The 16755-nt window shown below is 37.9% G+C and overlaps 1 protein-coding gene across 1 annotated transcript; it reads left to right on the top strand.

Annotated features, from left to right (window-relative positions):
* The first annotated feature begins 9778 nt into the window (after nucleotides 1–9778).
* Nucleotides 9779–12727, top strand: LOC147622268 (uncharacterized). The gene is made up of 4 exons (XM_086823704.1): nucleotides 9779–10937; nucleotides 11168–11653; nucleotides 11959–12071; nucleotides 12221–12727. The coding sequence occupies exons 1-3, from the start codon at nucleotides 9978–9980 to the stop codon at nucleotides 12043–12045; spliced, it is 1533 nt and encodes a 510-aa protein (XP_086679830.1). The 5' UTR covers nucleotides 9779–9977; the 3' UTR covers nucleotides 12046–12071; nucleotides 12221–12727.
* Nucleotides 12728–16755: the final 4028 nt, after the last annotated feature.

Genomic DNA, 16755 nt, shown 5'->3' with positions numbered 1-16755 from the left:
AATATAGGAGGTGGCAATTTCTATGAGGGGAGTAGCTTATCTTGGACCAAGACATGCAAGATAGCACGCATTTAGCACTCATTGATGTGAGTATTCTTTAGGAGGGTCATGAACCTTTTAGCGTTAATGTAGAAAGTCATTGGCCCCTTAGTTTTCTGAGGTAGGAAATCCATTTCAAGTTGGATGGTAGGAAGGTTAGGAGTCGAAGTGAACATTGTATGCAAGCAGTGTGTTACTCCACACATCCTTGAAATTGTAGAGTCCATGTAATTCTTATTCTTCCAAGTGAATATTAAAAACTGTTTCTCAAAAAGTGTTGTAAATTTAATTTAATTTAATTTTCATAAATTATAGTGGTTTTTTTAAGTGTATTGTGTTTCGAACCCATTAATATGTAAGAAAATAAAGATAAGTATAAGTAAGTACAATTGTAAATATAAGTATCAATATATATTTAAGTGTAAATAATAATATAATTAATTATTCTAGAAATATAAATATGATTTATGATTTCTTATATTTTAATGAAGTGTCATTAATTTTAAGTCTATGGATACAATTATAAAAATAAAAATAACTTTAAGTGTATATTTAAGTGTAAATAATAATATAAGTAACTTTGTAAATAATATAATAATAATAATATGTAATAAGAAATAGAAGTATGATTTATGATTTATTATATTTTATTGAAGTGTCCTTTATTCACTAAAGCATAAACATAAGGTATTAAAATAAATATAAGTTTATAGATATTTTAAGTACAATAATAAACATAAGTATAAATTGCATCCATCCAGCCTCATGAAACCCAAAGTCATGACCCACCACAAGCTTCATTGAGTGCCATCACCATTGAAGGGGTGGAGTACCTCCTCATGCAGGATAGGTTGGAGCTCTTGGAGTTTTAATGAAATAAATATTACTCCATTAAAATTTTAATAAAACATATATTACTTTATGAAAGTTTTATGAAATAATATATAAATTTAAATTTATAAGTAGGGGTTATTTTCATTAACTTCTATTGCATTCTCTATCTCTCACTTTCTATCCACCTTGCTTGTTGCTCCCTTTATGCCTTCACCATGGCTTCTCATCATGATGTGTTTGCATAGTGGATGAGTGAAACCCGTGTACGATCAGATGTGGGACCAAATTTACCCTAGCTTTTCTTATAGTGTTGAGCTAGAGAATATATTTAGGAATCTAGAGCCCGATAGCTCAGTGTGTACATATTTTTGTGCGGGATGTGATGGTATCACATTCTATAATCCCTGACTCTACTGCTCAATGGATACTTGCACATGTTCCCCCCCCCCTTCCGATCTACCTCTGTGCCCCTCACTTTGGAGTTGGCAGACCAGATTGATCTCATCGAGTAGGATATTGCCTTTGCTATTTGTATATTATGCTTTGATTTTGAAGAGGAGAATGATGAGGAGCCAGTGGTGCCTCTTCTCACCTATGAAGAGAAGGAGCCAGAGGAGAGACAGTCTTGGATAGGCAAGAGGAGGAGGCATGTATCTTGCTTTGGACTTGTCGACTATCCACCAAGAGGCAGCCCATCCTACTAAGAATGCAAAACTTGCATCATTGAGTGCCATAACTATAGATGTTGTTGAGTACTTGCTTATGCAGGATGTCCTTGAGGTCTTGGATTTGAGGGAGGAAGAGCTATACTGCCTCCTTGTCTGGGATGTTGATGAAGACCTCATCGACTTTGACACTGTGGATGTCCCTCCACAAGTAACTGAGATTGTGGCAGATACGATGGCACGAGCATGGATGATGTCTCTGTAATCATCCACATCCAAAGAAGTGCTGCAGAAGCTGCACCTGAGTATGATATCTCAGATGCAAAATTTGAGAGGTTGCAGGAGGAGATCTTTGGACCTCAACCATGCATTGACCTCTCCGACCCTATACATGGTGATAGAGCAATCACTGGGGCAGACCTAGATGCACTAGTCGGAAAATAGAATGATGAGGCTGAGAGGGTACGTAAAATTTTTTTTAATCTTCCTGAAAATTTTTGTGCGGAGCCTCAGGGGCCTGGGGACCCCATACACACGCAAGTTGGCATGCATCAGGGCCCTCCAGGCATGCCAACTGAAGGCTACCGAGGATGGCCTTGATTCTGTACACCTATGAATATGCATGGATATCACTAATATTAATTATTAAAATTATTTTTTATGCATAGAAAGATGCATAAAGGAAATTTTTATTATAAAAGTGTTATTCTTATTAAGTTTAATTTCTATGCATAGAAAGATGCATAATGGAAATTTTTTTATTATAAAAGTGTTATTCTTATTAAATTAAATTTCTATGCATAGAAAGATGCATAATGGAATTTTTTTATTTTAAAAGTGTTATTCTCATTAAATTTGATTTTTATGCATAGAAAGATGCATAATGGAAAAATTTTTATCATAAAAGTGTTATTCTTATTAAATTGTAGAATTAGGGCCATGCCTGGAGGGCCCCGATGCATGCCAGCTTGCATGTGTGGGGTCCCCAGGCCCCTGAGGCCCTGCACATACAATTTCAAATTATTTGAAAATATTCTTTTTCATGCAATTGTATTTTGGAATAGTTTTTGATATTTTATTTTTGCATGCAAATAATTTCTTCAGGGAAATTGTTTATGTTGATGAGTTTGCATCAAGAGCTGGTGGAACAAGGGGTGGTAGAGGAAGACTCTAGGATGCATCTTTGAAGGAGTATATTGGCAAGATTTTCCAAGACATCATTGTCTCTCTCATAAGGATCAAGGCTTTTAACAACAGAGGGTGCTGCATTCAAGTCCATGCCTGTGACATCAAGCTTAGAGAAGGTGGTGCTTGGGAAGCGCTCCAAGCTTCTATATTTATTTGAAGCTCAGCGTGGAGGAGGGAAGATTCATTCACTTGTTGGCCTAGGCCTTGCTACACCAGGAAGATTGATCTTCATGCTATCCAACTCGAGCTCGAAGGAAATTTTGTTGTAATTCCTTCACTTAAAGCTCCTACTGACTCTGCTGAGCTTAATACTAAGAGGCACAGAGTTTAGTGTTTTTGTACTTGCTTCTATGTCATGATGTAACAGTTTCTATATCAATAAAAATATATTTTTAAAGTTTTGTTGTATTCGTGTGATTAACAAATAATATTTAATCATTAATTTAAAATTAAAATCACAATACAATTATGATTGCCAGATATAATCAAGTAGACAAGGATTAAAAAAAAATATTTTCTTTAAGTAAAGCATTTACATCATCATATGAGATTACATTGTGGTATATACATGAGATTACAAGATCTCCCTAAATCTAAGGCTCATCACCATAATCTTCCCTCCACTTCCACATGCGTAGAACTAGCCGCATATCTTTTTCAGTGATGGTGGCTCTCTTGGCATGGACTACTGCGTACACTGTGTCACCAAACATGTCCACCAAAAAAGCTTCGGCAACCTCTTGAAGAGCTTCCAAAGCTACTGTTGTCCATTGTGTGGGAGCCTCACTACTATTACCGACCCAAGGATGCCATCGAGATAACCAGCTCATGTTCAAATCATCCATGATCTCCCTAAGGAGGAGATGAAAAGGTCTCCTCGAGATCAGAAGGTCTGTCGTCTTTTGATACTTTCTTATTTCTCGACCAGCGAGACTGTGCCAGGTCGCCACCGACGTTTGCGATGTGTGGGTAGTGCTGGGGGCCTGACCCCTTCACAGGATCAATCCTCCTGGCAGTCTGCAGCCATGTTTTTTTTGAAGAAGATAAAATAAGAATAGAATGAAAATGAAAGACTCTAAACATATATTTATAACTTCAAAAACTGAAAATATAACTTATATTTATATTTTTATAGAATGAAAATAAGTAACTCTTAAAATTTTTAGTAATTTTATTATATTTAGTAATTTTCTTATTTACAAGAGCCCCTCTTATGTATTATCTCACTAATTCCCTAGGATTTCTAGAACTTCATTTTATCTTTAAAGTAATCTAATTTTTAGAGTAATTTTTATTAAATTTTTTTAGTAAAGATAAAATTTTTAAAATTTCTAAATTCATTGAAATTTTATACACTTATAGCCTTTCATGCATACATGTTGTGTGAAAAATCCTAAATCCATATGAGGCATGTGAACAAAAAAATAATGCTTTCGATAAACTTCAAAAACTATATGAAAGAAAAAGATAATAACACCCAAGATATTGAGAAAAATTATCATATTATACTTGTATTAAAAACACTTCTCATAGATTACAAGTACATTGAAACACAGGTTTACAATGCATCATATGATTTACTCAAATCATATTATGCATAGGGTATGCGCATAAGGCTATGCATAAGACTATGCACAGGCTATGCATAGGGCTTATGCATAAGCTATTGATAGGGTATGCATAATGTATGCATAAAGGTATGCATAAAGCTATGCTTAGTATGAATAGGCTATGCATAGCCTTATGCATAGAGATATGGGGCATTATTATATGCCATATAGAATGCTGCTTATGTCAAGTTAGGAGTGGTTATCCCACGAGAGTAGGTGGTTATAGTGGAGGGGGATTCCTTAAGTTAGGAGTGGTTATAGTATGGGGGGGATAGTAGACTTGCTAGCAAGGGGGGAGTAGGTCGGTTTTGCTTTGGCAAAAGCAGCACTAGGTCTCTCGATGCATCTTCCCATGAGGGGTGCTCTTTATCTACACATTATGAGAGCCAACTCCTAGGAGACCCATTCCACCATTAAATCAATGCAACCTACCATACAACATGGATGTGGATGGTGCCCTCATGATGGATGCACGAGGAAAGCAAGTCATGAACCGCATGCATGTACTTGCAAACCTAGAGTTCAAAAGTGGAAAGAACAAGATGAACTTTCAAAGAAATACATCATCGATGTGCTTAAGTCAAAGTTCCCTATTCCACATGTGATTCTTTGCTTCTCTGAGGAGTGCATGAAGAGGCGAATCAAGCTTTTGATCTCTAATAGAAGAGCAAATATCAAGAGAAAAACAAAGAATAACTTGGAGAAGCCTAGCATTTGTACGGTCGAGGAGTGGAGGCATGCACGTAGCTTTATGAGAAAGCAGCCAGTTGCTTTTCAACAACAAGCGACGATGAGTGCTTCCCGACTACAGAAGTGAGGGGCTTCACACTTTGGCTTTGGCAAAAAATCCTCCTTTATTTCTCGTTTCGTAAGTAATCATTTCTTCTCCTCTTTCATTTTTTAACTTTATTACTTCTTTAAATAATTGTATATTTTCTTAATTGTTTTTTTGTAGAGGGAGGTTGTTGTGTGACCCAACAAAGGAGGAGTATGACTCTGGATACATAGACCCCCATCTGCAATCGTGGGTGTGGATGCAAACGCGGGGTGTACGCTTGGATGAGTCCGTTTTGGGGACTCAAGCAGATGAGGTAAGTGGGCCTAAACCATTCTCTTTTCTATGTCTAATTGTACTTTTATGCCCTTGCTTACCTTGCGCTTGATGGCATGTATGTAGGATGAAGGGGAAGATGAAGAGGAGGACCTTGATTATGAGCATGAAGCTCACCAAGAATTTGAAGAGGATGAGGAAGAAAATGATGATGATCACTCGAAATCCAATGAGGATTCTAGTTCGATACCTTTTCATTGTAGACATTTTATGTATATATGGCCAAAGGCCCAATACTTTGTGAAATATAATAAATTTTGGACTCAATTGCATTCTTCACAATCTATGTGTTTCTTATGTTTGTGTTTGTCTCATAAAACTGAAACTCTAACTTTGTTTTAATTTAAAAAAAAGAGCTAGGGGAAGACTGGGGACTCCCCAACCTGCCCAGCTTGTTTTTTGTTGTGCAGTTCGCTCTGCTAAGGAGCGAAATATCATCGCTGATGAGCAACGTAATTTCACTGTGGGACAACTTTTGTTTTGCTGAGCAACAAACCCGTTGCAACACAACGAAAATAGTAGCATTTCCAGCAACAAAAATAGCTTGACATCTACCAACCCTTCTAGTTATAGAAACGTTGCTATTTTCGCTGCTACACCCTCATTATGTTGTAGTGATGTCTACCTCTGCAAACGGGAGTGTACGCTCAATGTAAACTTATGTACATGGAAGACACATCCCATGATGTACGATCCCCCTTCATAGAAAATTCTGTGACCACATCCAAGACTAACGATCTCTTTGTTTGCCAAGCTTGTCATCAAACCCTTGATGAAGAGCGGGAGCTAGACACAGTTCCTTTTGTCATAGATGGCAAAGATTTCCATGACTAGATGAACATCGTAGCTATAATTGATACCCTCCTAAATCGCAAACAAGGAACAACATTTGTAGTCCTAATCTATCAGTACTTTCATGAAACCTATAAGCCTTTCGCCTCCCTTAACACCATGAGTGTAAGCAGAGTTGCCCAACATGAAAGCGTAACCTTTCGGGTATGATTAGATTTCCCCTTTGGCAAAAACATGCAAAGAAAGCATGCCTTGCTGTGTAGCCACAATCTTTTGCGATGGGAAACATGGGTCTCCCTAAGGCAAACCATCCCTTCATAGGGCTCATGCCAAAATTATGTTGCCTAGTAGAAAATGGATACGAAGCCTTGGGTCTTTTACACTAACGGTATATATTATCTCTAACTCATTGGCTTGTAAGTTCTATGTGGTTCCCACAATTGAGACCAAAGAAATTGTCATCCTTGGAGGGAGTTGGGTCAAGAACACCCCATGTACAGTCAACTCAGCTAACAACACAGCTACCCTTGATTTCTGCAAGACCAGAAATATGGCTATATGTTTGGGACAGAGTTGTTCCTCCTCAAGCAATTGGAATCTGAGGACATGTGCATCAATTTGGGAGCAATAACAAATGTGGTAAGTATCCTAGTACTATTTAAATCCACCTACTCATTTCCATTGCATAGTAATTTCTTCTTTACATATGTGACAAGGATGACTAGTAGTGTGCTGCTATCTCTACACACCTCTTTTGGCACACTATTTTGACTTTTACACATGATATTTTGGTATATACATAGTGTTGTTATCCATCCCTTGGATTAACACCTTGATGTAATCTTAGAAATATGTAAATATCTTCTTACATAATATAAAACATAGGTTTTCTCTTAACCATGAGTACAGTTGGACAAGTACCAAGAAGAATGGTTTATCCAGCTACTACAATATGCAGCTGAATATACCATTCTGCCAAAACAAATTTTGCATAGAGCGTCGGTAGGCACATTGGTATTATAGAGTTACATATGCCTATATCGACATTTATACCAATGCTTATATTAGTGCATATATCAACTAGCACCTATATCGACACACATATCAGTGATCGGGGCATTTACAATGCCATGTTCTGACATCGGTATGCACTGGTAACCCATAACTCCCTTGGAGTGGATAAAGAGCACATATCTTTCTTAAAGAGGTGGAAGAGATGGAATAGATACCACCTGCATAAAATCCCAAAGAGTTGAAAGACATTTTGAATGACATTATATTTCACTGGTGAGAAATAGGTAGGAGTACACTTTTCATTTAGGATTGCTGCTAGGTAATGAAATTTCTAGGTATTTTCGATGAATAACAATTTTTCACTACTAAAATGCTACTAAAAAATGATGATGTGTCCTCGATATGTTTTACTGTATAGGAAGGGCATTCAACAAATGTTGGCTCAGGTACATTCTTCAAGGTTGTGACGAGTGCCATATACATAAAGCTTATTACATAAAATGATAGAGAAGGTTACTCACCCTATGCGGAGGAGAGGGTTGCTCACCTTATGTGAGAATATCCTGTGAAAATATCTTTAAAATTTTTAAATATTAGGTGAGAGTTAACATAAACTTACATATATGCCCTACTTATTAGTAAAGAGAAGGAGAATTAAAACAAGTTTAAAGAGGAGAAGCAAGGGTAATAGAAAGAGTTCACTCTTCATAAATGGAGGTATGGATGAAATTAATCCTAATCACATGCATAATATTTACATTAAAGAGTGCATGTACCTTCATGTGTTATGCTCATGGAGAGAAAGGAAAACAGCATTAACTTTTGATTAGAGGAGGGAGATAAGAAGAGGAAGATGTGGATTGAGAGAGATCATGAGGTGAGGGTTGGCGATGAGGGGTTTGCCAAGGAGGGACATAAGAAGAGGAAGATGTGGATTGAGAGAGATCATGAGGTGAGGGTTTTCCAAGGAGGGATATGAGAAGAGGGAGATGATAGATGCAAGCATTGGAGGAATATGGAGGTGCGTAGAAATTAAATTTGAACTACATTAAGCGCTAGCTATAGTGAACCTGTGATTACATGAGATTCTTGTCGCTAATAGTGTCATTTATAGCAACAAGATTTATCAACACAAAAAATGTTGCTAAATGATTCTTAACTCTTCTTTTTTAAATGATAATTGAAAGTGTCGCTAGGATGTCATTTAGCGATGCCTGTAAGTCTTGTCGCTAACCCCCATATGCTACACCCCCATATGCCTTCTAGTAGTGACTCCTCTTATCGTTGTTATCATACTATATACCTCTAGGATAGTGGTGGATAATGAGGTTATTTCAAATTCTAGTGTTGTCATATTATTGATGGAATTGTATTCTATTCTATTTATTGCTATTGCTGTAATATTTAGATCACTGCTAGATCTACCTCCCCAAGACACTCTTTATTTACAGATGAATTATGGATTTCATAGAGCATGTGGAATCTATGGATTTCATAGAGCACGTGGAATCTAAGTGGTTATCACATTGAGTGTAGGGATGAATGATGTTGTCTATTTTTGTTGCGTGTCCTTATTATAAAGGGATGACGTTGTCTATTGTTGTTGCGTGCACTAATAAATGGACGTTAAACTATTGTTGTCATCATGTTACTAGGTTATACTTGTTGCTATCATCATTTTCTGTCCTTGCTCTTCAAACTACTATTACTATTGTCAAATTATTTCTATAATACAAATTATTTCTATGAATATTGATTTAGAGGGTTACAAATTACATTTTTTTAAAAGTACTTTATGTTGTTGTATAGTTAGGTTTCATTTTGAATATGGATTTCATCTTGTGCTCATTCGAGTCAAATTTATTGGAAAATTTTCTTAAAATTTATGTTGGGAACTCTCTTTCACTTCTACAAGAGATGAAAAGTTGCTTCTATGGTCTCATTTTTTTTCCTTGTAATTTTGGGAACTTACTCTTACTACTCTTTGGTGGATATTTTTTATTCCAAACCATTGTAAAGTTGTCCTAATTAATAATACGGTAAAGACAATATCATTTCCTTAAGATATAGAAAATAATAATTTTCTCTTAGAGCCCACAAACAATATGCAATATTGACAGTTAAAGACCATTACATTGAGATAAGTAGAAACATTGATAAAAGAGAAAGCTATAAGAGAGTAGGCACGTGCATCATTTAAACCTAAAATTTACAAAAAAGCAACTCGTTTAGCAATCGTGAGGAGAACAAAGAGATAGTTATCCCAAGACAAGAGGAGGTGAGTACATGTAAGGAGCTTAAAGGAGGTTTAGCTTGCTTGGTAAGTTGGTACTATTGAAGGTTGAAGGTACATAGGTAGGCGTAATTGAACGGTTACAACTGTTTGTATAGTGGCTTTTCATATCTAAAAATGGTTTGATTTTAACTTATTAATTTAGGCATAATACTATCACTTATCGTAGCAAGTGGTGATATAAATATATGGTGACTTCTCCTCATCTCCGGCCACTTGCGCTTTGCTAGCACACACCGATGGTGACTTCTCCTGATCTCGGGCCACTCTCTAACCCCATAGCTGATAAGGGGTTGCAGTGATGAGAGAATCTGAGGCGAGATCGTGAGATGAAGCTGTGAAGTACCCTGTTGTGATCTCCGTCCTAAAAAGGTATTAACTGTATCTTCCTTCTGCACAAGGAGATCAGGAGGGCGTCTATCAGCTAGCTCATGGGCGTCCCAACCTATCCTACAAGCGACTGGTTGGGACTCATTATGGACTGGGAATTAGCTGACTCCAGCACTAATCTTGAAGCTTCATCAACAATTAGTAACGAAGGCGCCCTCTCTGATGCGAGTAACACAGCCTTCGTGTCTACCACGTGCACTGATCCTGATTTGGGTACTTTCTTCGAGCAAAATCCATTAATGGATCAAGGCTTGGCCACCTCTTTGGAAACTGCATCTAGATCTAGCTGTGCAACTCACCACGGAGTAGGTGCTGAATGCTCGCAAGGTAGCTGTAGTACCCTTGGGTTATACAGCTCCATGAGCTATTCTTACACAAGCTTGTTGAATCGTCGCCACCATAATAGTAGATTAATGTTTGAAGATATACATGAGCATGAGATCCTGCAGGCACCATATTTGGATGGCGATCACAATCCACATTTTGAAGCTGCTGTAAGGCCGGCGCCCTTAATCAATGTCGAACACAATAGTGGTGGGCAGCAATTAAGCGGTATCACACCCCTCATGGCGCATCATGTGCGCCTTAGCTCAGCTGCTGAAGGCAGCACAGCAGCTGTTGACGCTAGGTCTGCTGCAGGAAGCCGGCAGTTTAACGCCGCAGGTGCAAGTAGCTGGCCGCACTCGGCGCTGCAGTCTGCCTATGGCATAACTTCTCACCGGCCAAAAAAGAGTACCTGGCCCGAGGATCGTCATCCAAGCCTCAGAATCTCCTTCAACCTCGACGACAGCAACAATTGCAAGCTCGACTACGACACAGTGATCACTCGTGATGACGAATCTTTAACCTTAATTACAAGCCCTAATAGTAGGTTAATTAAGAGGGCCAAGGTCGACGACAGTTCCGCAAGGCACTGCCTCGCCGAGCGCAAGAGGCGAGAGAAACTTAACAAGAACTTTGAGGACCTTCGAGCCTTAGTCAGCCCTTTGCTTTCCGTCAAGGTACGTTAATCTTTTCCGCATGTCATTTTACTGCGAAGACTGGGAGATTAGCCACTATTTAAGGCAAACTTGATCACCTTGAGCTTAATCTAATGCTTGATATGTAATCGCATCTATATTTTCAAATATCCATGAATAGGTATAATTAGTGTTTGAATTATCGACACGAAGCCGTGAATTATAGGCTTGAGCTGCTTGATTTTTGAAGAAAATTCTTGAATAATGTACAGACCGACAAGTCTTCCATAATTGAAGCTGCAGTTAAGCTTCTAATCGACAAGAAGGGGCAGGCGGCCGCATTAGCATCAACGAGTGAAAAAGAGGTCGTCGATCAGAAGGGCATGCGCCCAGAAGCGCAAGGACGTAAATTAAAAGCTGCTTATAAGCTCGACAAGGCCAGTGCCTGTACTCCGGCAAGCTTGATTGACGCACAGAAATCAAAGAAAATATACAGCTTGTCCGAAGTTTTCTGTGACCTGCAAGATGAGCTTATGGCGGCGGATCATCATACCCCAGCCGCAGCTGCTGCTATAGAAGTGAAGAGGGGCGCTGCAACTGCACAAAAAAGCCATTACATCCTTAGTGTAAGAGCTCGCGATAGGCCTGGAATCTTCTCGGCCATCATCATTGCGCTCACAAAGCTCAACCTCCGGATTCTCTTCGCAAACTCTTGCACTTCTGAAAGCTCGTCCACCTTGAGATGGTTTCTTTCAAAGGTATTTACTAAGAAAATTAACCAAATCTACACTCTACCATTTTGTTATAGATTTGAATACTGGTACAAACGGGTGTGCATCAACTGTGGCCAACTCAATGCTCCACTTACAATAAAAACAGATGTACTGTCTTAAAAAAATTGCCTTGATTAAAGATCCCACTGTGTAGCGTTTGTACTAACAGGGCATTGGCACATCTATAATTGAAAAAAATGCTCAATGTTGTGTCGTATATAAGCACTAGAAATTGGGTAATATGCTATTGTATGCCTTTTTCCGACGCTCTTCTCATTATCATATTGCAGATTGAAGTTGTTGATGAGTCTTCCAACACAGTGGTTGATTTGCACCAAAGCATACATGGTGCCATCCAAGAATGCATCACTGAATGATATTTGAAGAAATGAGCAATCTCAATGTAAGTTTCTTCATCTCATAGTAACAATTTCATTCCAATCTTTGTTTAAAAAAGGACCTAATATTGCCTTTAGTATACATTAACTCATCAATGATCAAGGTTTTCTAATCCTTCTGTCCATTAATTAGCATTTAATGTCATGGTTGCAGGTCGCGCGTCCACCATGAGATCAAGCTAAATTCTCTATAGCTGAAATAAATAATGACACTGTTGAGTTGTCATGTAAATCCATGGTCTTCCAAACAACACGTCAATGATCTATATCTGCAGTGAAATGATCATTCCACTGATCTGTAACATGGAAGACTAAGCTCTTTGTCATCGCTCCTATGACTAAGCTCTTTGTCATCGCTCCTATGACCACTATATTGAATGTACCTTGGTCGTCCATATTGCACTACAAATTTGCTACTCAAAAGTACTTTCTCATGCAACATGGACTCCCAAAGTGCAATCCCAAATTCTTTATAGATTAAAGTTGCAGATTCATTTTATAAAGATTGCCCCAACCACTTGGCCAGGGGTTTTTAGCCACCATAAAATCGTGTTATTGGGTTTCATCATTGTAAGGTAATTCTACAGTACAATGTACTGGCAAATGACCAGAAGGGGCTTGAAACTTATGGAGGTAAGCATTGAGCTTAATGAATTTATCCCAGATTGATCATAATATGAATGTAAAAAACATAAAGGCAATCTCCACATATAATGATTTAATAATACAAAAATGATTTAGTACGTCTATTGGTCTCTATTCTTAGGAATTATATTTTGTGTTTTAGGTACAACTTATTATAGTACTAAAGCATCAAGGTTTTACAGTAGCCTGCCTCAGAGGGGTTTCCTTTCGAAGAAAAAAATCTCTTCTTGATTCTTCGATGTGGCTAGGACCGAGGAAGAGATAAAACATCGTGTAGAGGAACTAGTCTTTTGCATGCATTGGCTTCCAACATGGGATGAAACCGTTGATTTCTCTACAAGGTTAGCAATCAAAATCAAGGATTTCACTGACGTAAACGAGAACATGTGAACATGTTAATAACATATGTTAATAACACAAAAAATCTTGTGATCACATGTTATATTCACAAAGCTTTCACAAGGGCCTAAAAAATTTATCTTTGTCGGGCATAAAAAATCTTCTTAGGTGGCCACTGACCTGCTATTATGTGAAGATGGTAACATGAGAACATGTGAATAGCTTATTCCCATGTGTAGCCAAGCTGTTAAGGGGTTCCCAAACGGCAAGTGACCTGTTATTTTGTGAACGGCAACATGAGAACATGTGAATAACTTATTCACATGTGTTATTATCACAAAAAATCTTGGATCACGTGAATATTAAATCCCTGATCAAAATTCCATTCTCAGGTTCTCAAGATGCAAATATATAGTTTTGATTTGATCCAATGTATGGAGGAACAAATGGTAGATCTCACAGTGATCTTATAGATGGCAAATAAAATTAAGAAAACAAATCCGTTTCACCAACTTTTAAAATAAATGTTGAAATGCTTGTCCTCCAATAGTTGCCCTAAATCGAAATAAAACACTCGACATAGACCCACAACAAGATGTTGAAAATCTAAACAACTACATTATTTTTATGTAAGTCAAATGACATGGAAAAAAAGACCCGTAAACTTTGGTAGTGACTAGATGTTTATTAACATATAATTTATAGTGAATGGATGGATTTCAATGGTATTTTGCATGCATGGATGTCTCTGTTAGATGTAACCTTTTCTCAAACTTATAAAAGGGTAAACTTCCGTCATTTAGTTTTTATGGAAAGAGAATAAAAGGTTAAAATGTAATAGAGATGACCACTGACCCCCCCCCCCCCTTGCCCCCCTCTCTTCTTGGGCTCCCTTCTCCCCACCACCACACTACTTCTTCTCCTTTCACCTCAAAATTTTATTGAGTGACTATACCATTGGTTTGCTAAGGTATCTACTTCTCATTAGTTGAAACAAGTCTTACTAAGGTATCTATTCTCATAAGTTGAGATGCTACTGTCAGAATGGCTTAATCCTCCTCACGTCTATTGCCCTGAAACTGGGAAATCAAGATGTGAATACAAATCTTAACCACGGTAACAATGAAGAACATGCCCTCATATGAAAAACACCATGGTTGAAAGGAAGGGGAGAGAGAGAGAGAGAGAGAGAGCGAGAGTAAATCCCAACCTCTATCTCTCTCTCCCTTTATGTTCATCTCTCTCTATAGAGCGATAGAGGACCTCTCTCTCACTCTAGAGAGAGAGAGAAATGAACATAGAGCCCAACCTCTTTCTCTCTCTCTCACTATGTTCATCTTGTCTCTCTAGAAATAAACATAAAGAGATGAACATAGATCCCAACCGAGAGAGAGAGAGAGAGAGAGAGAGAGAGAGGGGTCTCTCTCTCTCTCTCTCTCTCTCCCCCCCACCAAGACCTCCTTTATTTTTATAGTCCTTTTATGACACCCTGTATAAACTTGTAAAGAGACTATAATGAAGGCTTCAAACAAGTCACCTTCAACCATCACTTCAAAATTCATGTTGACCTACCAAAACTCTCTCTCTCCACATATATATGGGTGAAAGCAAGGTAAGGTGGACCACTAACATAGATTTTTGCATTTTAAAAAGCACCTTGGAAGTGGTCCACCTTACCTTGCTTTAAGAGTTATTAGAGTGTTTCTAGTGCTTTTAAGGTATATGAGATCCTAAAAGCACATTATCTTATGTGAATTTGTAGTCTAAGTACCTTTAATCACCAAAAAAAGAAGTGTTAAGGACTACAAATCCACATTACCTTATGTGGATTTGTAGTCTAAGTACCTTATATCACCAAAAAAAGTAGTGTTAAGGAAAAGGCTTTTGGGACCACCTTACCTTAGTTTCACCCATATATGTATGTGTTTTTGTGTGTGTGTGTGTGTGTGTGTGTGTGTGTGTGCGCGCGTGTGTGTGTGCATGGGCGCGGATGCATCTCTCTCTCTCTCTCTCTCCCTTCCCCCCAAAAAAACAACTTGTGTCTTCCTATAAGCCCTTTTGTGCCCTTGTGGAGAGATGATCAAGAAGGCTCGTAATTGTAATCAAGCAAGTGGTTTTCAATCATCACTTTTAATTTCATTTTTAGCCCCCCTCCCCCCCTCTCTCTCTCTCTTTCTCTCTCTCTCTCTCTCTCTCTCTCTCTCTCTCTCACACACACACACACACACACACACACTCACACACACACACACACACACACACAAACATACACACATTTTCAATAATGGATTGAGAATCCCATATTAACCTCTAGTTTTTCCTAAAGGAAGATAATACAGACTACATCTAAATAATCTCTTTTTCCATACCTCCACCAATCTTATGCTCTTTAAGGTCTCTCATACAATTAAAGCATTAAGAATATTCAACTACTATTTCATTGCCTAAATGAAATAGTAGTTGAATACTCTTGATCCTAATCTCTACCAAATGGGGACTCATAGATGAAATACCTTACAATTAAAGTATGAAGGCTATTCAATTACTATTCCAATGTCTACATGGCATCGTCTATGTAGTCTCTCTCCTTCCAAGACTTCAAAACATATCTACACTTACATGACGTACATCATTCCCCCTAAATAATTGTGAAAAGAAATATGCTAAAGCTTTTGGAAAAGCAAAAGGTTAGGAGGAGGAAGACTCTTCTTAGGAATACAAGAATAATATAGTATTATTTTTAATTAGTAAAAACATAGATTTTTAAAGGTGTGTGAATATTTTGGTCTATGCACTACAAGAGGCGGAGCCATTATCCACGCTTTAGAACTGAGCTTAAAATCCCCTAAACGTCGAAATAAGCATCGAAATAGACGCTCAAATAAGCATCGAAACAAGAGTCAAAAAAAGTAATTTTACCACGCATTTTTTGACGCCCTTTTCAACGATTATTTTGACTAACATTCCAATACTATTTTGACTGCTATTTCGACTGTTATTTCAACTGCTATTTCGACTCTTATTTCGACTGCTATTTTGACGCATGAAGGTATTAAATTTTTTTGGCATAATGGTGCATCCAGCTGCAGTCTTGTAACTGGATGCACCATTATGCTAAATTTATAGAGTACCAAAGGCAATTGTACTCTGATGTGAAGAACGAAGCGAATTTGTTGAAAAAGTTAGAGAGACTGCCATAACGTTTTTGACATTACAAAGTAGGTACACAATTCACACAAGTGCAAACAATGGCCAAATTATATTGCAAGATATGAAATTTACATATCAAGCTCTGACGAGATAAGCCAAAATTGAACTTTACATATCAAGCTCTGATCAGATAAGCCAAAATTTGCATACAATCTATACAAGCTCAAACAAAGATGTGAGCTGACCAAAATATATATGTACAAGGGGAAAGACATGGGTAAGGCCACTCTATGTGGAGCCCTCACTCAGGATCAGGCATTGGTCCCTGCAAAAATCATACAAGACGCTTTTTTTGGTATACCAAAACAACGATCTAAGATGACAAGGCAAAGCAAGTATACAAATCATAAGGTTAAGGCTCGCCGCACTTACCATATCTACAATGTGCCCCCAATTGAGGTTGGCGCCTTCTCGCTCAAGTTTCTCCAGAAGAAAGTATGTGTTATGGCGGCGAGCAATGTCCACATCTTCTCCCGTTGTTGCTGGCCGACCAAC

Source organism: Cibotium barometz, chromosome 29 (assembly GCF_041138505.1).
Source record: "Cibotium barometz isolate CiBa-2024 chromosome 29, ASM4113850v1, whole genome shotgun sequence".
NCBI lineage: Eukaryota > Viridiplantae > Streptophyta > Polypodiopsida > Cyatheales > Cibotiaceae > Cibotium > Cibotium barometz.
Note: the sequence above shows the minus strand (reverse complement) of the source record. Positions and strands in the feature narration are given on the sequence as shown.